The sequence below is a fragment of the Lissotriton vulgaris genome, chromosome 6 (genome assembly GCF_964263255.1).
Source record: "Lissotriton vulgaris chromosome 6, aLisVul1.2, whole genome shotgun sequence".
NCBI classification, from domain to species: domain Eukaryota; kingdom Metazoa; phylum Chordata; class Amphibia; order Caudata; family Salamandridae; genus Lissotriton; species Lissotriton vulgaris.
Genome location: NC_141694.1, coordinates 396,889,863 through 396,913,475, shown reverse-complemented (window position 1 = coordinate 396,913,475; position 23,613 = coordinate 396,889,863). Strand labels below are relative to the sequence as shown.

General features: G+C 41.3%; 1 protein-coding gene across 1 annotated transcript in view; it reads left to right on the top strand.

Moving 5' to 3' along the window:
- CSMD1 (CUB and Sushi multiple domains 1) overlaps nt 1-23,613 on the top strand; it is a 3,932,590-nt gene that overhangs the window by 2,723,667 nt on the left and 1,185,310 nt on the right. The window contains exons 35-36 of the mRNA XM_086925641.1: nt 4,853-4,977; nt 20,616-20,712. Of these exons, the coding sequence (XP_086781767.1) occupies nt 4,853-4,977; nt 20,616-20,712 (222 nt within the window). The remainder of the gene's footprint in view (nt 1-4,852; nt 4,978-20,615; nt 20,713-23,613) is intronic.

Sequence of the window (23,613 nt, the reverse complement as noted above, 5' to 3'; positions counted from 1 at the left end):
ACGCTTTATTTTAATCACAGATCCTTGGTGAACTTGATGGCAAAAAATAAATAAAAAATAATGGCCCCTTGCCTAGTCCCTTTGGGACCCCACCACCAGGACTAGGGGGTCAGGGTATCTAGTACCATGCCAGGTGTCCTTTGCATTTTTTTTAGGACTCAGGACAGACCCCCAAGTCCTAAGGTGGCTGCCACCACTTTCTGGTTGATGTAGCGGGAGCCAACCAGATCACAATTTGAGATATTTCGGGTCCACAGATCCTTCACAGTTAGATATATACAATTTTTTCTCCAAAACTGCTGAACAGGTGTACACTAAAACACAAAAATCTGTCTCTCTGAACCAAGATCTAGCATTCTATAATTTTTTGGTGTAAATCTATTCAGCAGTTTGGACTGTGGCCGCGTCTGAAGTTTCTATGGAAGAATGAATGAGGAAAACCTGTTTTGGGATCTACCCTTATTCCTTGCCCCCTCTTAACTAGCTTGCCAAATTAAAAGGTAGCACTTTTTTCTGTACGTTTTGAGGAGATTCATCAAACAGCACAAGACATTATTAGTGATTCAAAAAAGGCATTTCCTATGGAAACAAGATCCTACCTATTACTACTCAGTGGCAACCACCACTTGGTATTACATACCTGCTTCATTATACTGCATTAGCCAATTAGCTGGAGATTATACTTTGGCATTAGTCAATATTGCAACATACATACGAGTGGTTACTAAGTGATTTTCCAAGATGCAGTCACTATTGCAATTGTCAGCGATGTAGTTACCACTGCTGCAGTTTTCAGAGTAATACGTAGCTCGGGACTATTTTCATAGACCAGAAGTAGCTCACTTTATACAAAATGTTGAAGACATCTGATGTAAACATAAAACACTTATGAGTGGTTTTAATTGGGGGCACCACCAGTGGCATAAACATAAAACACTTATGAGTGGTTTTAATTGGGGGCACCACCAGTGGCGAATCAGTTTCAAGAAAAAACCCTTGCATATGAAAGTGACTTGACCTTCCCATGCTTTCATTCTTATCACTTAACATCCCATTTATTTAACAATGCAAGATTGAATAATGATGTCCCTCTGCATTATCTTGACAATTTTATCTTTGATTAAATGTTACAAGATAAATGCATGAATACACCTTCTAAATGACAATTTGTACATAATTCTAAATCGGTACGTTGTTGCGCTAAGATCAATTGCTAATGATCAAGTCAAAGCCAACTATGCAGTCAATTAGAAATTCTAAAGATCTGTGCCTATTCCCCACCAACTTTTACCTCCACCAATCTATTCCCTAGGGAAACAGAAAGATGAGAAAGGAATGGCTTTGGGAGAAAGGAGGATAGTTTTAGCCATGGAAATCCAATCTCCTGGTTTACGAGTGTTTGTACTGAGATGAATAGTCACTTTGTTTGATTTAAATTTTGATTTTATCAAATCAAGAGTTCCATCGACAATCATACCCTCTGCGAGATTGGGAACTCCAGGACCAAAGCAGAAACGGTTTTCTCAGATAGAACATGCTATGTTGAAATTGGACAATGGGCCAAATAGGTGATACAAATTAAATACAAGATCCCTCTTTCGAACACATCCTAGGAGAAAACAAAATCTAGGAGCAGGGACCTTAAGAAAATCTAATAAAAATATATACATTTAAAATAAGTAATCTAGATGGCTAACTTGCTCTTGAAACTCAATTCGGGCGAATGAGCATTACTGCTTCGGCCACTGCCCCAGAAATGTCAAATCGCGCACTCTAATGATTGTATATTTCAAACTTTTTCCATACAGTTCTCTACAAAACGGTTCAGAATTATTTATTCATGTAAACCTCTGCCTTCAATTTCCGTTAAAAACATTACAAAGTTGAGAACCGTTTAATACTAATGTTAGTCAAGATTTGTCCTCAGTTGAATTTCAATCACACTAAGGCATTAAAAAGGCATTCTAACTGTCTCCCACATCCTATAATGTAGCCCTTGCAGTATAAACAAGGAAGCTATGAAACACACTGGCTGGAATCACATAATAATGACTACTCCACTCCTCAGTATTTTGTGGGAGGGGTAAACCAACCTTAGCTTATTATAGGGGTCCTGAAACTGGGGGTTAGGCCCCTCTAGTGGGGCGCAAATGCACCATAGGAGGGAGGGGTTTAGAAGCATTATGCTGAAAAGTGCTTTGTTTTAGGCAGGGTAGAAAAATGACCTGCAATAAGTTTCTCTGTGATGAGCCATCTCTAACATCTTTTGTCACTTATATCCTAAATGGGATTAGGTGTCAAAACCGAAGAGACTACAAATGGTCTTCAAACCCCCACCCCAATTCCTAATCACACTGTGGAAACTTTTACACATTATTAGTGCCTGCCTGGTCAGAATAGTATGTGTGGCGGTCATATCTGATTGCATTTTTAAAACTGTAAAAAAACTTAACTGCAATTTTTCTTATCCAAACAGTACTTCACAAAATCAGAGTTCCATCAAGGCTATATCATCCCACCATTGCTTTTAAACATCTACATGAAGTTATTACCAGCAATCAGTGAATTTGAGCTCACATGCTATAACTATGCAGATGCGACAAATACTCCTTAAACTGGAAAACCCAAAATACATTTGAAACTCAAAAATCTTCAGTTGCCTCAGAGCAGTTGATCAGTGGATGACATGGAGCCATCTCAAATTGAATGCTTTCAAAACTGAAATACTCATGAGGCGATTGGAAAAATTATGACACTCTGCCCCTGGTCCGAAGATCTGGGACCACCTCTTAAAGTGTCTAAGGAAGTAGGAAACCTAGGAATTACTGTGGACTCCAAGTTATCAATGAACACCCAAGTGGACAAATTAGCAGGATCAAGCTTCATTACCATGAAAACTCTGCAACACATCTTACCCCATCTGGGATTTCCTCACATGGTCCATGGTTTTATCTCTATTGTACTGTAGAGTACACCAATAGCCTCTACCACAGATCATCTTTATCAACTATAAAAAGAACACAACAGATTCAAAAATATGCTGCCAAACTACTAAATGTAAAGCCACATGAACACATTTCCCCTGTTTGGAGGTAATTGGACACCAGTTACCAGAACATCTACCTTCAAGCTGCTTTGAATCACCCACAAAGCAATGCATGTAACAGGATCACTTTTCATCAGGAATAAAATCACCAAATATATTCAAAGGAACCCCGCTCAGGATTGGCACCTTGCTGCAAAACCCCACGATAGAAGAATAAAACTAAAAGTTGTACATCTTTCTCTGTTCAAGCAGCTAAGCTATGGATTTAAATTGCACCCGAACATAGGATGCACGGATAACAATCTTATCTTCAGAAGACTATTCACGTGTTGGCTCTTTCCTACATAACCATCATACTCAAACACTAGTGTACAACATATCCCAGTGTTCGCAAACATTTAGAATGAGTTTTTCTGTATCTAGATGTGTATTTATTAGTACAATTGTGTTAGATATGGGGGTCTCTAGTTGGCAATAGTTTGCACATCTGTCCAAGTAGGAACGTTTCTTCCTAGTCAGGGTAAGGGGGGCACTTCTAAAATAACCCCTGCTCACCCCCTTGTAGCTTGGCACGAGCAGACAGGCTTATCTCAGAGGCAGTGTATAATGTATTTGTGCATACATACAGTAACAGTGAAAACACTACAAATGGACACACCAGTTTGGAAAAATAAGCAAAACTTTATCTAATCCAACCAGACCAAATATGACAAAAATCCAACATACAATCCTGCAAATATAGCTCCTTTGCAAGATAACCTTCAATTTGCAGGAATACCTGAAAAATACAGTTCTTCTAGAGTCTGTAGCTCCATGAGGGGCTACCGAGATGCTGAAAATGACATTCTAACAGTTCCAGCCGACCCGGCAAATGCATTATCAGTAGTTTGAAGGTAGCATTTCTGACACATTTATATGACAAAATTGTTACTGCAAGATCAGGTGATTTACTTATGTCTTAACGTTTTTGATTTAAATTAACTCAAGTGTATTCACTGTCAAATCTGTCCGCCCGTCACCATAACGATATGCCGGACCGTCCACCAGGGATGCGGTGGTCCCGCATCTGCAATTATGATGCCACCACCACCGTGGTGGTGGCATCCCCTATTCCCAGCATTGTGGTGGGCGGTGCTCACAGCACCACCCACCACAATGCTGGGAATGCACATCTGCATTGGCATGCACCAAGTGACAGGCACCGCATGGTGCCTGCCACCTTGTCCATGCCAATGTAGGCAGATACCACAGGTACCCCCCAAGTGCACCCCACAACACCCTGGGGGACCCCAACGGGCACCCAATAGCAGAAACTGCATGCCTCTTCATGCCATGAAATAGCTGCTCACTGCCATGATCATAATATGGATGGCGGTCCATATAAAACACGTTTTCTGCTCAGTCGACGAGTCAAGCGGCGGAAAACTGGTGGACGGCCTTTCCATCCGCCGTGGACCCCCCAGCCATCATAATGTGGCGGGGTGTCATTCATGGCAGGATGGCGGGAGGATCGACCTACCATCCTAATGGATGGGCCCATTAGTGTGAATGTTGCTTTGAGATTGCATTTAAGGTGGCAAGTGTTCCAGTCAGTTTATGAAAACCCTTCATATATAGCCATTGCCCAATTTCTTGAAACCTCTATTTGAGGACATGGAGCTTCTGTAGAAAAAAGAAATTGCAACACAAAACCAGCAATATTTCTGTTTGCAAATTCCTGAAAATCAGCCCTTGAATGTTTTATATTTGTTAATTCTTTCAATGTATCATGATTTTGTTTTCATCCCAAATACATTTATTTTGCAGTTCCATGCAGTGGAAACTTAACAGAACGTCGAGGTACAATTTTGTCTCCAGGTTACCCCGAACCTTATGGCAACAGTTTGAACTGCGCCTGGAAAATTATAGTGACAGAGGGCTCCGGCATTCAGGCAAGTCTGCATTCTTCTACCCACTATTATTAGTTCCTTTTCATTCATCACAAATAAAAGAATTGATTGAAATCTATCTGTCTGTCTGTCTATCTATCTATCTATCTATCTATCTATCTATCTATCTATCTATCTATCTATCTATCTATCTATCTATCTATCTATCTATCTATCTATCTATCTATCGTGCATCATGCTTTATGCATAAAGAAAAAAACTTGACAATTAATAAAAAGTAAATAAGGAATTTTTCAAGCCTTATCCCCCTTGGAGTGGGGAACAACACCTTAATGTATTTTGCACCAACTCAGTAGTGTTGACAATGTGAATGTCACTTTCTCACACCAATGGTGCAACAAAAGTTCAACCTGTGCGGAAAGAGTGTTACGAGCAAAATGCTGAGGTCACAATGATTGAAAGTGAGAACAGTCAGACCATTTGCACTTGTAGCTCACCCTGCATAAGCTCCAGTCATGACAGGAGAGGTACTGTTGGAAAGAGGAGATTGACCCCTTTTCCGATGGAACCTCTCCATAGTTGTGCACTGCAGAAACACAATCTCCAAGCAGGAATCTACCCACTAACCAACGAATGGCCTTTGGGAGGTAGCACCTCCACAGGCATGTTCATGTGTTCCTCTAAAACAAAATCCAGTCTTTTTGCCCCACCCTAGAAGGTGCAATTGGGAATCTGATCCCAGTCTGTCCCTCAAGGTAGTAGAAAGCCCTCCAAACCCATGAAATTATTTCAGTAAGAAAATAATGCAGTGGTGGCAGCTGGCTCTGGCATCAGGACATACCCCCAGCAATAAAGGCGTCGATAGTCTTTCTGTCCCTTGGCAGATTGGGGCTTATCTCAAATCTTCCCTCCCCAGGGGGGCAGTAAGCCTGATAGATACCAAGGATTATAAGATATCTATTATAGAAATTGGGTGGGAGTGGGAATCACACTAAACACCAGTGATCATTGTATTTAAAAAAAATAGACTAGGTTCTGGCCTTTGTTGGCATTGGGCCATAACTCCAAACTCTAAACCCCCAACAGTCCTTCTGTCCCCTACCTGGCAAATTGGGGAATTTCCTTAAAATTTTCCCTCCCTGTGGTGCCAGGGTGTCGGAAAGACCAACAGATACAAGAAATAGATTTTTAAATCAAAAATGAGAGGGTCGACCCGTCTTGGACTTGACCATACTCCTGAACCCTAAAGTCAGAACAGGTATGTTATGATTATTTGTAGTGTGCACATATCACCCTGACAGAATGCTGGAAACTGTATTACCATTGATGAGTGATGACAGGAGCTCAATTATCCATTTATCTCAATGAATATACAAATATTATATTAGAATAATAATGTAAGCTAGCCACGCAAAGGCACAGAAGATTGAAATAAAATGCAAATCCAACTGTCATAATAAAAAGGTGTTCTATATAACATTGAATATTAGAACCTAAAGAAGAAGGACCCTTTTATGTATATAGATTGGCAGTGATAAAACTGTCATCAATAATCAAAATAGAATGGATCACTTATACCTGTGTAACCAGGGTCATGAGTTGTGACTCTTTCTAAGAAAAACCCTCATTCATGTACATAGGTGGTTGGGCGGTATATCATGATTCTCCACCTATTTGTAATGTGACAGCATCATCATTGGGTTTTTGATATAGGTATGCTGACCTCCACCAGGAGGTAGACTAACTGGTAGTACAGTAGTGACCAAAGATAAAAAAAAGGGTGCTAATGTGAAGTGTATTAAAATGTCCTACATCGCCATTGAAGAAGAGTCTTTAATTGTATGGAGATGTGGAAAAGTAAAAACAAAGTGGTGCGTGTGTAGATCAAGTTACTAATCTTACGCACTGGTTAGTCCATGTGAGCGGTCGACATGTTTCAGCCCCATTTGTGCCCTGCTGGGTGGAGGAGCTTTCTTCAGGGCCTGTAGGTGAATATAGATGCTGAATTTGACAACTACAATTAGTGAGTCATTGACTTACCACTCTTGTTATGTCGTTATCAGGTCATTTGAACCTATAACTGTGATCAGAAAAGAAAACAGTACATGTATATACATTGTTGGTATTGTGCTGTAATTTAACACCCCACTTGTAGTGATGCTGTATGTAGATCGTTTGTTATAATGAATAGGAAGGCTACTATAGAGCACATATTGATGAAAACACATTTATGTGAACAGGAATACATTCATTGCTACGCAGGATGGCAGTCTAAAAGATATTTATGCGGCGGTAAACTCCAAACAAGTGTGTGTGTCCGTTTCTTGAAAGATGCAGTGTGTTCCAAAAGTTTTTTAGCAAATGGAGGATTTTTGGCTACAGAATCCCTGGATGTATAGTGTCAAGCTTTAGGAGGCCTGTGACATCTTGCTTACATCTTGTTGGGACTGAAAACTCATCTGCATGAGAATGAATGTGCAACCCTTTCCTGAGTGCCCAAGTGTACTGATGTCTGGATCCCTAATGTTGATTTTTGAAGGCATAGTCAAGCACATATCATGCATTTGTGTTATGCCCTATCCCTGTCTTATGGTTTGTTGCACAGGGAGGGGTTTCCAGACCGGTACCCCCATAGCTGTGGAAGGCAACTGCTTTCATGAGGACCTAAGCAGCATGAGCACGTTGGTAGCAGCATACCGTGTAGAGATCAGTAGGAGTGAACAGGTCTTTTTTCAACTGTGAAGCAGAACCCCAACACATAGCTTCTAAGACTCTGACCCTAAATCACAATTGATATCTGGTATTGGACTATGAAACGGGTAGTTTGAGATCCAACATTTGTCTTCTCCCAAGGAGCTAGATGTTTGAGCATGGGAAGCCATGCAGGACCTCTACCTGTGGCCAACACTGAGGGCCAAAACCTGCTAGTCTCCCTGCTGGTTGACGGAATATTACCCAGGAAATCCAAGACCACCCTGGGGCCTGAAGAACCAACACCAGCCTGCTTTCCAAGATCAGTGAGCCCTGCGAGGAAGACGAAAGCATTAGATAGAGCAAATTCCAGTGGGGAGTCCTCTTAATTGAACTACTTTTGTGAGGGAATAGCTGCTGCACTGATTGGGTCTTTGCCTGTGAGAAGGACAGAGTTAGCAATCCAGTGCCAGGAGAGGGCCACTGTGAGTGTTGCCGAATGCCAGGAGGGACTGCTGTGGGAAGGACAGCCATGCATTAAGGTCCGTACCTTTGTGCAGTATTGAGACGGTGACCTCCATCTCAGGAAGGCTCTATGTGAATAATTTCACTGTGCTGATAGGGTAGGAGCATGTGAGCTGTGGTGACCCCTGCATGTCAAAGGGGATCTCTGGGAGCATCAAGCAATGTGACCTGTAATGCTAAACCCGGGAGAAGTGAGGACACCATTAGAGCATCTACACACCATCACACAGGCTGGGGACCCAAGACACAATCATCACAGCCAACCCCCTGCCCCCCCCCCCCCCGGGAGATGAACCAAAAACTTATTCTGCAAAAAGAGTCGGGGGCAGCACTGGTTGATTCAAAAGCTCGACTGCGAGTGCACCCGCTGAGTGTAGTCGCCTTGGCCATGTGCGGCTGACTCGCTTGAACACAGTACTAGCCAATGTGTATGCCCCTAGACAGGGCTCACTCATGAACTCTGAACACTTCACACCTGACAGTGCGGGTAAGACTGTTTTTAGACCTGTTGGCCCTAGAGAACTTGACGCTCAATAAGTGTGCTAGCGTTTAAATGCTATTGACATTAAGTTAGAGTCGTAGTGGACTCTTGAGACACAGACTACTAGTGGGAAATACCCAATATGTTACTGATAGTGAATGGAGAGTACCTACAATTGCTAACAAGAGGAGTGAGTGGGATAGGGAAAAACTGGAGCCCTGAGGAGGACTGTGTAATTGTTTGTGTATGTCGTGTTTTTATTTAGTGTGGATAGTGGTTGAAATAAAATACTTTGTCTTTTCCATAAAAGGGAGTTATTGGCTGGACAATGATTCATTGTTGTTGCTGCACAGATGTGAGCCTGTGTTCACTATATTGTATCCACCAACCACCCACCTGTGAGGTTGTTGAAGTGTTTGGACCATGCTATCTTGAGAGTCAAGTGCAGAAGGGGTACTGGGCCCAGTTGCTCAGGATCCATAGTAGGTCAGACCTCAGGTCATCTGGATTGAAAGACCTCAACCCCCCACAGATAGACCCATTAACCCCTGTGTGCCCCGGGGCCCTTTGAAAGGGTATCTGACACATCGCTACGAGGGACCCAGCAAGATAATGCACTTAACAGTTAGGTTAAAAATTGCAATGGAATAACAGAGAGAGAAAAAAAACACCAGTTACACCTGAAAGAGAGTTCTTAATCTCTATTGTTTTAATTCCAAATGTATCATTTGGAAAATTATACCAAACATATTTTGAAACTCACCAATAAGCATAGTTACAAAAACAGAGAGGAACACTGTATGTGCTTCTAATATCTGTGTAAGTGTGATGCAGGTAAACTTAGAACATTATCAAATGCACCTGTGCATTCAAGACAGAAATGGTTTCCAGCTGTCAAAGACTACTTTGAATGTACACTTACATAAACAGAGCATGACATTACCCATTCCCACTAAAGATGTCGTACAAGTTCTTATTTAGCATTGGAAGTTAACTGACCTAGAAAGCTAGACTAAGTAGGTTTGATTAAAACGGAATTGCTGGAACATTATAAAGCAAGCCTTTATAAGTCAGATAGGGATGTGTTAATCAAATGCGAGTGAGAACAATTTCCAAGACATGACAAGATAGCAACGCTACTAAACTCATCAAATGGCAAAAATGACAACAATAGCCCAGCATCTGACAAAGCGTAAACCATGGTTTTCAATATTTACTATCATATACCATCACCAAAACTAGAAATATTCTCTGTTGCTAAAGGTCCTTAAACACAGTACATTTAGATGTGGTAGTGGTAGTTATCTATGATAACAAGAATAATATGGAGAAGTTAGATTGTCGAAATTAAAAGTTAAAACAACAATAAATATAATTGTCAAGTACTATAATGGCCTAAATGTGAAGTGAAACATTAATTGTCTAACATCATATTATTTTGGATCATACTAGAAAATATCAGTTGTTGCTAAGTGTAGGAAATATGAATTCCTCGTTGGTTGATGTATGCCCCCAGGCCAGACAGTAACCACAACTCTAGTCAGTATAAGCTAGATGCACAATAAGATAACCTGTGCTCACCCTCTGGTAGCTTAGCACAGAGCAGTCAGGCTTATCTACAGAAGGCAATGTGTAAAGTATCTGGACCACACACACACACAAAGCAAACACAATGAAAACACCACAAAAACTCCATACAGGTTTAGAAAAATTGAGAATATTTATCTGAGTAAAACAAGATGAAAAAGACAAACATCCAATAAGTAGAAGTCGAGATATGAATATGTAAAGAATAAACCATAAATAGTGCTTAGAAGTTACTAGCGGTCAAAAGGTTACTTGAGGTCAAGAGGGACTGGTACAAATCCAGAGTTCAGGCCAACAGCAATGGAGAGCAGGCCGGCTACAGGACCCAGAAAGGTCCAGCTGATGAAATACCTTGGATGGAGCAAGTGGCAACGTCGAGTGTCTACTGCATCACCATTGAGCTGCGAAAGGGTGTCTCGTGCCACCATTGAGCTCTGTTGAAGTACATAAAATGGATTGAGGTCAAGCTGCGCAGAGCATCATCAAGCCGTGCAGGCCATGGATCCTCTGTCGTTGAGCAGCCTCTGTGTGGATGGGCAATGCGGCAGCATTTCTCACGCAGTCGAAGCAATGCATCGCTTTTTTGCAGAAATCAGCTGCAGAAGCCACTTCTGAAGCCCAGGTCAGAACCTGGAGGGGTTACCTCAGGCAAGGTAGGACTCACAAAAGGCAAAGTCCAGCAGCACCAGCAAAATTGCAGGAAGTCTTTTGTGTCCCTGAGACTTCAGAAAACAGGAGGTAAACCAAAAAGTTCTTGGAGATCACTTGGAGAAAAGGAAGAGTCTAACTCTCATTCCAGCAAAGTCATGAAGCAGCAGGCAGCAGAGAAACAAGCCATAAAGCAGTCCTTCCAGAAAAGCTGTCCAGTTGGGTCCTTTAAGCAGCACAGTAGTCCTTGTGACAGATATTCAGTTTAAGATCTAGTAGTGTCTGTTTTTAGGGGATCAGTGACCCGATACTTATTACCCAAAGTGCCTTTGATGTTTGGGGGTGACTTCAAAGCATCTCTCTAAAGTGCACAATGATCCATTTCAACCCAACCCTGTCTGCCAGGTTATCTGTGGGAGGTACATCTGTGCTTTTTGTGTGGCCTACCTATTGAAGTGTAAGTGCCAGTCCCTTACATTCCTCCCTGCCCTGGAAGGCCCATCATATGACGATGAATGCAGATGAATGCTCAAAATGCAGATCAGCCTCACCCTGTGTTTGTGGCTGTCTAGAGGGAATGAAGAAAGTGTGACCGTCACCTACTTAAGATGTGTCTTGGAGACATGATGTCAGGCCCATAGAGCAGTAAGTGCAGAGCAACGTCTACTTTCTAAAAGTGGCATTTCTAAAACAGTAATGCTAATTCCAACTTCACCAGTAAGGAGGCTTTCTCATTACCATTCCAAAGATATGAAACAGGAAATTGCTACTCTTCTCTTATCAGTAATTACATATTAAAAGCATATTAGGGAAATCCCAGTGCTGGCCTACACAAGGGGTAGGCCTCACAGTAGTGAAAATTGAAAGATGCTGCTTGTCACTACCAGGAGAGCCAAACATAAAGGTTGTTCCACCTTTCACTAACATTAGACCCTGCCCTTAGTGTTACTTAGGGCCTAACTTAGGGGTGACATATGTAATAAAAGAGGAGTTTAAGGCTTAGCAAATAGTTTTGAATGCCAAGTCGAAGTGGCTGTTAACCGAGGATACAGCCACTGCAGTGGAAGGCCTGAGACTGGATCGAAAGGCTAATTCAGTGGTTGCCCCATTCAGTCCTGCAGCCCATTTGTAGCATTTGAAGTACAGACCCTGAGTATATGGTATACCACTTTACCAAGGGCTAACCAGTAAAACAAATATGCAATGTTATGTTTAGCGCAGAAACACATGCACTTTAGCACTGGTTAGCAGCAGTAAAGAGCTCAGAGTCCTAAGGATAACAAAAAGAGGAGGAAGAAGGCAAAGTATTAGTGTTGACCCTTTAAGAGGGCCATTTTTCAACCCAAAGTCTGCATCTATATTGTTAAATCATTACAAACCAATCCACTTTTAAAATGTGACACCCACCTCGATTTAAAGGTAGAAAAACTGCTGCTGTTATTTTTTCAGTCTCCACTTATTAGCTTTTCCTCCTCTGGAATCCGGAATAAACATTTCTAAGATTTAACACTTGAAGTTTACTGGGCTATGGTTATTTTCCATGAAGCATCAAATCAAGGGTGCATTCAGCTGTTTTTTAGGGATGGCCAAACGACTAAAGTGACTTATCCCATCACCATGGAAAATACAAGAAGCTGCCTAATAAGACAAATCCGGTCACTAAAACAGATACACTTAAGTAAAAGAAGAAAATTATATAAATTAAATGTGCTAGAGTTGCGGTTGAAAAAATAAACAAGACTATAGACCAAACATATGCTAATTCCCACCTATTCTCATTTCATTTGTACTGCGCTTTCTTTTTTCCTTTCCCTTCTATCCATCTGGAACTTGGAGAAGAAAGTAAGGCAGAACACATAGAAGCTTAACCTTTCTTGTATGGGTAACCATCAGCCTCACCCAGTGATTCTTCATGCAGGTTACTTCAGAGCTTTACTAAAACATCACTAGTCTGTAGAAGTTAAATACAAAGGTTCAATTTATGTAGTCCCTCAATTATTTAACTTGTGGTTAGTGTGTGTTGACTAAAAGCCTTATGCACCGCTAATGATGTATATATCCTCTGACTGGTCATTGATGCCGCTGCCCACATGTAATGTGTCCCTCTTTTGTAATGAATATATGTAATAAAACCAATTTTGCCAGAATTTTTTTTGTATTTTTTTATTCACTTTCCCTTTATCACCATGTGGTGAAAACACATAGAATACATCAGACATTATATTTTTCTCTGCGAAATGTCAGCTAGTATCAGAGCTAAATACAGCCATTTTGGGCAGATTTTCTTATTATTCACCCAATGCAGGGCAGAAAGCAATATTACTGTGCTGCAATCCGTGAAGAAGAGAAAGTAGAAATGCACCAGATCAACTAAGACATGGTGCATTTTTGCTGTCTCCCAGCGCTGACACAGTGTGTGCTGCCTAGCACCAATGCAGGCACCCTTGCACCATGTTTTGTGCAGAAAGGGAGACCCTACTGCACAAAAATAATCCATAATGACATATTACTCTTTCTTTGTGTACTGCACAATGCAGCACGCATAGAAAGAGAAAGTAACAAGGAGAAATAAACATATTTCTTCTCTTATGCCTGGTTCAGGGAGGCATAACGATTTGACATATTCCTAGATTTGCTAGTTTTTGTAAATCTAGGAATGCACCAAAATCCATTGGTGTGTACATGGGAACGCCCATGCTCCACCCATAAAAAGCTACACTAATACAAATTAAAGCAACTCCGCATCTTTGCTGCCTTTCATCAGTTTATAAGAAAAAGCCCATTGAGAGCCAGGCAAATCTGATTTGAGAGATTTTATAAATCAACGTAACATTTTGCTGTGTGGCTGCTTCAGAAAAATGACACTGCCACAACTTAAAATGTTGGTAAATCAGCCCCTAGGTATGAACAATTTATTAATTTGTTCATCCACTCTTAGTAAAAATGCTTACAAACTACTTCTTACCTACTGTATTGTTATGTGTATTTGTGAAATCATTTATTTTATTGATTGCTCATTCCCATTTTGGTGAACTGATTCTACTAGATTTTTTTACGTTTGGGCATTGGGGCATCACCACCCAAGAACACTATAAAGGTGGCTAATCCCCATTTGGCATTTTTTTTTTAAAGTAAGGTTCTATTATATTGTGTACGAAATACAACAATGGCCTGAAAATTAAATGCTAGCTATGGACTGAAACTTACATTACAACATCCACAATGCTTGCAAGGAAAACAGGACAACAGGACTACATGAGTAGCTTGATTGCAGTAGCTTTTAAACCTGCAGATAGTCAGAGTAGTCAAAATTACTCCTTTTGACAGGCCTTAATCATAATAACATAAGGTAAGTGTCCCTAACTAGGCTTTGCAACCCGCGAGATATAGTACCCAAAGTTTACAAATGGAACATGGACAAAATTAGGGTTACATGTTCCAACAGTGGCTAGTTCTCAAAAGCCATGTTTCACTGTATAGGCTTGTAGCTTTTTCCATAAGAAAAAGCAAAGTGCAATTGAAATACAGATTTTGTACCTTTGACTTACGACCTACTTCAAAGTTTATTCTACCACTATTTGTAATATATATTATTAGCAATCAATGTTTGGATGTTTTAATAAACTTATAGGAACAGGAAAGTTTTATACAGTTACACTTGCTCTGCCTTAGGCCCTAGTTAGCTAATTAACATTAGCTTGTCTGCAGCTGTCACTGTCAAGTGTTCTCTTTACTAAAATATGAAATACTGCTTGCAAAGACGATGGCTTGGGCCTGGCAGTATGGCCTGAATGAAAGAAGTGCCCCAGCTTAACCAAATAATGGAATTTGAGGTGGTTACAGGAGCAACATTAGGATTGATAGGCCAGCTCATATTCAGTTTATTGATGAGTGAGATCTTAAAAATACAGGTCTTTTGATTCCAGGTTAAACCTAAGTCCTCCTGTTTGCAGTCTTAAAAGAGGAAGAAACAGGCCCAGAATCAGTTTTGTGTAGTTGATTGGGAGGGGACTGCTCGTTATTCACGACATACCTTTGGTTGTGCCACACGCCTCCTCCAGGGTCAGAAGGTTTATGCCATCTTGGATTTCTCTGAGAATGTTTGCTAATCTCCTCTAGGGGCAAACAAGATGTGCTGGAATAGAAAGAAGGATCTTACTATCAATTTGTCATGGTAGATCCAGGATTCACTCCCATCCACTTGCAGGAGAATTAAACAAACATAGCACCTCACCGCCAGCTCTTCAGAACACATCTGGACCTGTCAATGATTAGATAACTGAAACCTATAAGAAAACATGATGGTCTGGATCTTCTCCCACTGACTGAGAAGAGCACTCCCAGGGTCAGTTGGCTAATCCCCTGTATGACAACATGGACATCGAAAGATGGAAGATAACTTTTACTGGAGTGATGAGTTCACCAGTGAAAGGGGTATCTGACTAGACTGTGTAGGTGGCCTCTGCAAGAGAGGGTCTTAGACTCTCAGGGTTGTCTCTGAGGTCCTGACAGCCTTAGAAGAATGCCAAGAAGAGATAGTCTTAAATGTTGCAAAGTTGTACCAAAACTATCCACTAAGGGCTATGTGCCAAAAATACGACCTCCACTGTGAAAGAAGTCAGGTTGGCTGTGCATTAGGCTATTTACCGCTCGCATTAACACATAAACAGACCCTCATGGCTAAGCTATCCACCTTCAGTGCAACCTTACTGGCAACAGATTGTAGGCTTGTCGCACTGTACGTTTTTGAGCTTAAAAAGGAGACTAAGTTCACCATAATAATTTTGATCCGAAGAAGAAATGAAAATTATTGACTGATGAGAGAACTTCAGGTGGGAAATGTTGATTTCCCTTCACAGAACTTTTCACACCAAAACCAAGAGACTCAGCCGTGCCTCACCCAATGGCTATTCGTCTTCAACAACGTCATAGGATATATGATACAACTTTCACCCTTGCCGCATTGGAGGGTTTTGTCTTCCATAAAAAAAGTCTATAGATACAATGTAATTCTTGATAGAGAGAGATCATCCAAGCAAGTCTATGGCCTGACTGCCCAATTTAAACTACGGCAGATCATCGATTGAGGATGGCCAAGATTATTCCATCTTCACCGAGATCAAACTCCTCAGAAGTTTAGCTAAATGTCAGCACATCTAATTTAGATGGGTGGACATATAGCTGTTTTTATTTATCATTCACTACCAAGAAAAATCTGACAGTAAAAGGCATGGAAAAAGTGTTCAATGCCCCTCTTTGCCATGGGAAAAACTCCCATAGTGAGATAAGTATTGTTTTTTTTTTAATTTTCAAAAAGAAAATCCCACTTTTGGACTTTCTTTTTGAAAAAAATAAAATAAAATAAATGTGCCATCCGAAGGTTCCTGGCAATGCCTGAAATGTCTGTTCGAGTAACAGTCATTTAAAATGTGGCCATAATCACCTCCACCAAGGGGATGGAATAAATTGCTCGATCTCCCTATCAGAGGTCGGAAGGACTGCCAAAATTTAAATCAGGTCTTTAGTCAGAAGGTAACTTCTGTGACCAGATATTCCTAGTAGACTTAGCTGGCCTTACAGCTTCAGTGCAACCTTACTGGCAACAGATTGTAGGCTGGTCACACTGTACTTTTTTGAACTCAAAAAAGAGACTAAGTTCACCATATTAATTTTGATCCGAAGAAGGAATGAAAAGTATTGACTGATGAGAGAACTTCAGGTGGAAAATGTTAATTTCCCTTCACAGAACTTTTCACACCGAAACCAAGAGATTCAGCTGCGCCTCAGCCAATGGCTATTCGTCTTCAACAACGTCATAGGATATATGATACAATTTTCACCCTTGCCTCATTGGAGGGTTTTGTCTTCCATAAAAAAAGTCTATGGATCCAATTTAATTCTTGATAGAGAGAGATCATCCAAGCAAGTCTATGGCCTGACTGCCCAATTTAAACTACGGCAGATCATCGTTTGATGATGGCCAAGATTATTCCATCTTCACTGAGATCAAACTCTTCAGAAGTTTAGATAAATGTCAGCACATCGAATTTAGATGGGTGGACATATAGCTGTTTTTATTTATCATTCACTACCAAGAAAAATCTGACAGTAAAGGGCATGGAAAAAGTGCTCAACGGCCCTCTTTGCCATGGGAAAAACTCCCATAGCAAGAGAGGTATTGTTTTTTTTAAATTACTTTCAAAAAGAAATTCCCACTTTTGGACTTTCTTTTTGAAAAAAATAAAATAACCTTGCCATCCGGAGGTTCCTGGCAATGCCTGAAATGTCTTCTTGGGTAGCAGTCATTTAAAATGTGGCCATAGTCACCTCCACCAGGGTGATGGAATAAATTACTCGATCACCCTGGCGGAGGTCAGAAGGACTGCCAAAATTTTAATCAGGTCTTTAGTCAGAAGGTAACTTCTGTGACCAGATAATCCTAGTGGACTTAGCTGGCCTCTGCTGCATCGCTGTAGGACTCAATTTGTGCTTAGGATCCAGTCTACTGCACCTATAGATGCTACGCTGCTTCTTTATATCTTACATTTTAAACATTCATATCTCTGGTTCTCTTTATTGAAATGTGATCATTTTTAATATTACAATTTATTTTATTTTTAAAAAGTGTTTGTAGGATTTTTATAGTTTTGTGCTTCGATTCTTTAACTCTTTTTTTACTGCTTAACACTTTAGAAATTTCCCTAAGTTAAACCAGTCCGCTCAGTGCCATAGCTACCAGGAATAGAGCAAAGGTTTTAGTTATTGAAACTATGTGCTTCATCGGACATGTTTGTGGACTAATTTGTTGATTTGGCTCACTTCCCGACACCTAATTTCTCAGATTATTACACAATAAACCACAGCAAAGACATTGTGAGATACTTGTCCAGGGACCATACAGTGCAACTGAGGGGCCGATTACGATGTCGGTCGCTAGTCTGAAACTTTCTGACCAACACGGTCAGTTTGGAGTCCAACTGTTATGTTATGTTATTGTAGGTTTATAGAGCGCATTATCACCCAGAGGTCTCTAAGCGCTGCCGAATTACGATGTCAGCTGTCGGAGCGTAAACTGCCCGGTCCTTCCGATGCAGATCCCCCGGCTCTTGGAGTCTTCCAAACTGTAGGACCCGCACTGTAATTCCATATGGGCGGGAAGTCGGTTTCCCACAGCCTTTCCATGCCAGCCTTTCCGACACAGAAAGGCTATCAGAAATTGACTCGGGGAGCCCCTAGCAGGGCCTCCTTGCCTCTGCGCTCTACAGCTGGTGACCGGCAGGGTACCTAGGTAAATCCCTGCACTGTGTGGTAGGCTCCATGGGGGACCTGCCACAGGGTGCAGGGTTTTAACAGACCCACATTTCTGTATGGGAACCTGTATTACAGCTGGTTTACGGCCGTAACACATGCTCCAATAAAGAAATGTGAGTATCCGACTGAACAGTGTTTGGTCGCATTGTGATCAGGCAGATGGAAACACCAACTGGAGGTCCCAAGACTGAGATGGTGTCGGTCGGAGGCATCTCTGACTGACATCGTAATAAGCCCCTTGCTGTTCACTTCTCACTCGTATAGTATATTTGTTTACAGCATGCAGTAAATAGTCCTTCACAACCACTTTATTTTGTCATCGTTTAGCAGCATGCACAAGTATTCATGACTATGTGGAAAACATTTTACATTCAACGCAACCGTTGTATTTATTCACAAGAATCCTGTATCTTGATAATCTATTGTGTGATTTAATGGGAATCATGCTTGTGTGTCTTAAACACAGCAAAGTAATCAATTTTTCTTGCCCAATACATTACCACACAGAATTAATGATGGGTAACATGAGTTATAGGGATATTTTTAACCAAGGGATTCTGAGTGACTTCAAATAGACAACAAGAGTGAAACTGGAGTTGTCTATGATGTCTTTCAGCAGCTGAGGTGAAATACATCCCTGTAATTCACAATTTACCCATCTGTAATTTTATGTTATGTATGGCTCCCACAATAATCTGCACCTGCTTTCAGCTGCTGGACAGTGGCGGAGGAGTAATGGGGAGCCATACATAACATAGCCTCTGTTCTGTATCCTTGCCCCAAAGGTTATTAAGAGAAACTTGCTTACAGTCCCGGATCGACTTCTGCCACCTTCCCTTCCTTCCTTTACTGGCTACAGCTGGGCTTTCTGCTTTCAGTCAAAGCAGACAAGCAGAGCTGCGCTGACAGGCTCTCAGGAAGGCCTGCCGGCCTGGCCTGGAAGGCCTTTCACATCACAACGAAGGGTAACTAATATTGTTATCAACAGTTGCTATGTCATAGCAGTAGGTTATCAGATATATAAACTGACATAAATGATAGTCTCTCCATGTGATCCATACATACCAAATCAATGTTACCTTTACACATTGGTCTTGCAACTAAACACCTCTAGTAGAAGTTGCACTAATAAAACATTCTAGTCAAGTGCTAACAGTGTTTCACAAAGTAAAGCCAAGAATATAATGTAAGAATGTGTTATAGGATATCATGGGTTGAAAACAATTGGCAAATACTACTTTCATTGGTTAAGTTGAGTATTCGTTATGTCTCACTCCAAGAAGCTTTAGCTATCTGAGAGATATCATATTATCAATACTTTTAAAAAGTGCAGGGAGAGTGGGTCTTGGCTGTCATGTTTTTTCATGGTTTGACATTGTTTGGGTGTCTATCAATCAAGGCTATGGTCCCATGGGAAATGCTGCTTAAGTAGTCCATTGTAAGACTGCAGAAATAGCATATTGTATAGCTTTTCATTCAGAGTTAGCACACGCTCTTTGATGTATTTACTGGCACACTGGCATTTTAATTGCTGACTTTTTTGTTTAAGACATGCACCCTGTTTGTCTCTAAGGCAGCTACTCGCGAATCACCCTCGTAATTTCATTGGTTTTTCTTTGCTGCCTTGGTCACGTGTTGGTGGATTTACAGCTTTTTTTGTTTGCAAAGTAAAGATTTTCAGCCACATAGGGTTTCTTATGCTTCACCGAAAATACTGACCCAATTTCAAACGTACCTACTATGCAATGTGTGTTGTTTATGCAATTTAAGTTTCTGCGCAAACTTCCTATTCTAACTCCTCTTCTGTGCATTATTTTTTGGGCTTACAGTCTACTTCACCTGATGCGGTCTGCTCAACAAAGGAGGGCTCCTCCCAGCTACCATACTGTGGTAGCCAATAGGTCGTTTCACTGTGGTATTTTCTTTCTAGGACAGATGGGAGCAGCACTCACAATTTTAACCAACTATTAACACGCACTTAGTTCAACAATAAGATAGATCTATTTTCAGTGCCAGTGCTTGTTTCATTTCTTGTGAAGTATTCTTCAGTTGAAATTCTGCACTACCATTACTACTCGCAATAATCACAATATGTTTACTGTGAAAAATAACTACCATTATCTTTATGACTGTCCCTATATTGGTTTGGATTGTATATGTATGGTACCCATTCTCATTAGAAGCTTATAATTAGATTTTTTATAAAACCTCTTTCTCACAGACACGCAACGTACACATTATTACATTAAGTTAGTAATGAATGTTATATTTGCGGCCTCGATAAACTACAGAAGAAATGCATCACATCCCAATTTTCATTGCTGGCGGAATTGTACAAGAAAATTACATAATAATATAATATATTCATGCATAGCCAACTTATATTATCCAATAATTTCTCATTTGCTAATGCTGCTGGATAATTTCTTTCACACAGATTCAAGTTATAAGTTTTGCAACAGAGCATAACTGGGATTCACTTGAGATATATGATGGCAGCGATTTGAATGCGCCAAGGCTTGGAAGTTTTTCAGGTATGTCACAATGATTAAGAAACAAAGCTATTTTTTGGGACATTCCCTTTCCACATGGAGGGAGTGATTTTCATGATTGTTTGTGAGTGCAATTAAAAGTACCAAGGTTTCTGACTCGTTTGACTCATACATGAAAGTGCATTCTTGTAGATTTCAGACTTGAAAAAATCAGGGTCTGATTTACATTAAGTACCCAGGTGGCACAACAGTGGTTTGCGCTCGCTCTGCACTCCCAGTGGCACTTTGATATGACAGAAGGGGGTGCAAACGCTTGTGCGTCCTCCTCAGTAATACCAATTCGGCTGACCAACTTAAAGTGCAAGCGCTACCATCAGCGAGTGTTCTTTCATTTGCATAGGGGCGTGTCCAATGCAAATTAGGGAATTCCTTTGCCTCTGTGCCATATTACAGATGCGGGAACAGAGGCAAAGAAGCTCTCAGGGGCACACTCACAGTGCTCCACCTTCTAGGTGGCACCCTGTAAGAGCGCCCCCTGAGAGCACCCCTCTGGAGGGGAGAACGTGGGTTCTATGGATCCCCCTGCAGGCGGGTGCAGTCACTGACTGCACCCCCCTGCAAGGGGATCTATAATCCCCTTCATAAGTGCAGGCGGGTTGCCGCCTGCCAAGTGAAAAGAGGGAGCTGCTGCAAGCAGCCACTCCGTGTTCTCACATGGGGGCAGCGCATGTTTGTGGCTGCCCTGGGGCAGCACCATAATGGGGTGCATTGTCATTGTCTGTGTCGGGCGCACCTTTTAAAAGGTGCACCTAGAGCAATCAATGACAACGCGTAATACAGCCCCAGAAATGAGATATCAGACTAATTTATATTATTATGTTTATATTCAGCGTTTTACCAACAACACACTAAATTTGAAATAGTGTGAATTTGTAGGATTTGGTTGAATTTTCGATTTCTGCTGTCATTATCTCCCTTTTCATATTTTGAAAGATACTTCTACATAAAAAAATGCAAACCTTTAGAGAACATTATTATCCAATAATAACCTGTCACCTGAGACAAAAAAACAAACTCAAAAGCTAGGGCACTAAAGTCTTAAAATGGATAAGTGAAATGAAGACCTCTTTGTTCTCGCAATAGCATTATCTATTGTTGTTAATAAATAATAATGGTAATAAAGCAATACAAACGTTGTATTCATCACCACCACTCTCCAACAAAGGAGTTACTAATACCACTTTTCCCAGTAAATCTAGGATGAGGGACACAACACCTGAAACCTTCGTGGGTAACCTGCTCCGGCGTACGAATGACAGAGACACGGGACACTTCCTTCGGCGTCAAAGATACAAGGTTTATTTGCTGCAGGGAACACAGAAATCACAGGAAGTACATCGAGTGTAGTTCGGGGAGACTGCTTCAAATTGGTTCTGTGGATCGCTCCTTTTATACAGTTTTTACCCATAGGACAACATGGCACACAAAAGTTTACAACCCGGTTCCCACCATTATCCCCCAGAGGGGTCGCTTTGGTCACTTTGAAACACATCAGGTCCGGAACATAAGTGCGGAAACATTTGGTGGTTCCCAACTGTAAAAACCCATCTTCCCATCATTAGCGAATTCCAATCAGCAGTAAAACAGATCGAAATAGGAACAAAGACAGGTGCAGAGGAAGACGGAAACAGTGGGGAGATCGGAAAGGGTGTAAAAGGGGAGGTATCGAGAAAACACGAGATACAGGCATCAAAGGGACGTGCCTAATGAGATGCACGGCTGAGACAATAAGTCGGTGCGGCAAGATGAGCCTCGAGCGGCGCCATCTGCTTTACAGTAGCATCCCCCTCGTCATAAAGACACTTTCAAAGGACATGTGTCTTCCGCAAATATCTTGGGAGTCCCAGGGTCGCGAAGCGGACAACGTCCGTTCGCTGGCTACTTGAGGGCAAGAGACAAAATGGATGCCGTATCTAAGATGGAACCCGTGGGTACAGATGAAAAACCCACATAACAAACGAACGGTTTAAGTTAGCACAGCGAAACTGCGCACACTTACTAAACTCATCATTTGCGGTTCATAGATACCAGACTCGACCATATTCGTGCGAGTCGAAAACACCACTTACAATTGTCACGGAACCTCAGTGATCTGGGTAGTGAAACAGCAGTGTGTTTATCACTGAATATTCAAGAGTGAATATCAAAGAAGGTGAATAAGATCAATCAGCGAATTATAGTGCTGTGTTGTTCAGCGACAGTCCTCCCGGAAGGCCCTGGGGAGCGACACATGGATAAGTACGGCCATTGCTGTTTTCAGTCTATCATTATTTCTGAGCTAGGCAGCTGTCAATGAACAAGAGGGATTCCCCTTAGTGCGTCTTTCCTTACAGACATGTTTAGAGAATGTCAGCACAGATTTGGCATCCGTAGAGAAATTAAGTTTATGTTCAAATGAGACTCATAGCTTAGCAGAGTATAGGAGAGCATATAGTATGCAGGCTTCCTGAAAACGTTATTTAGCAGGTAGGAAATATCGACGGGCTGCCTGTACTGATAGGGTGAAGTCTGGGTAGCATGAAACTGTTTTTCCTTGATAGGTGATAGAGCTTTGTTTGCGCACCAGCCGCAGGACTGCTTTGCGGTTTGATAGTTTAACAGGCGGGCAACTATTCGGTCTGGCAAGTGCACCCACCGGCGGGTTGGGACCAAGGGATTGGTAGGCACGTTCTACAATGAAGACCTCTTAGAGGCCATCACCAAATATGGTCTCGACAAAGTCTTCCATTCTGGAGATGGTGGAAGATTCTGGAATCCTGGTAATCCAAAGTTAGTTTCATCTGGACCCTGCTTCCAGGACTTTGTTTTTGGCTTTTATGAGGTCGAGGTCTTTATTCATTCATAACAAGTGTTCTTTCGAGTAAGCCTGTATATCCTCTCTGT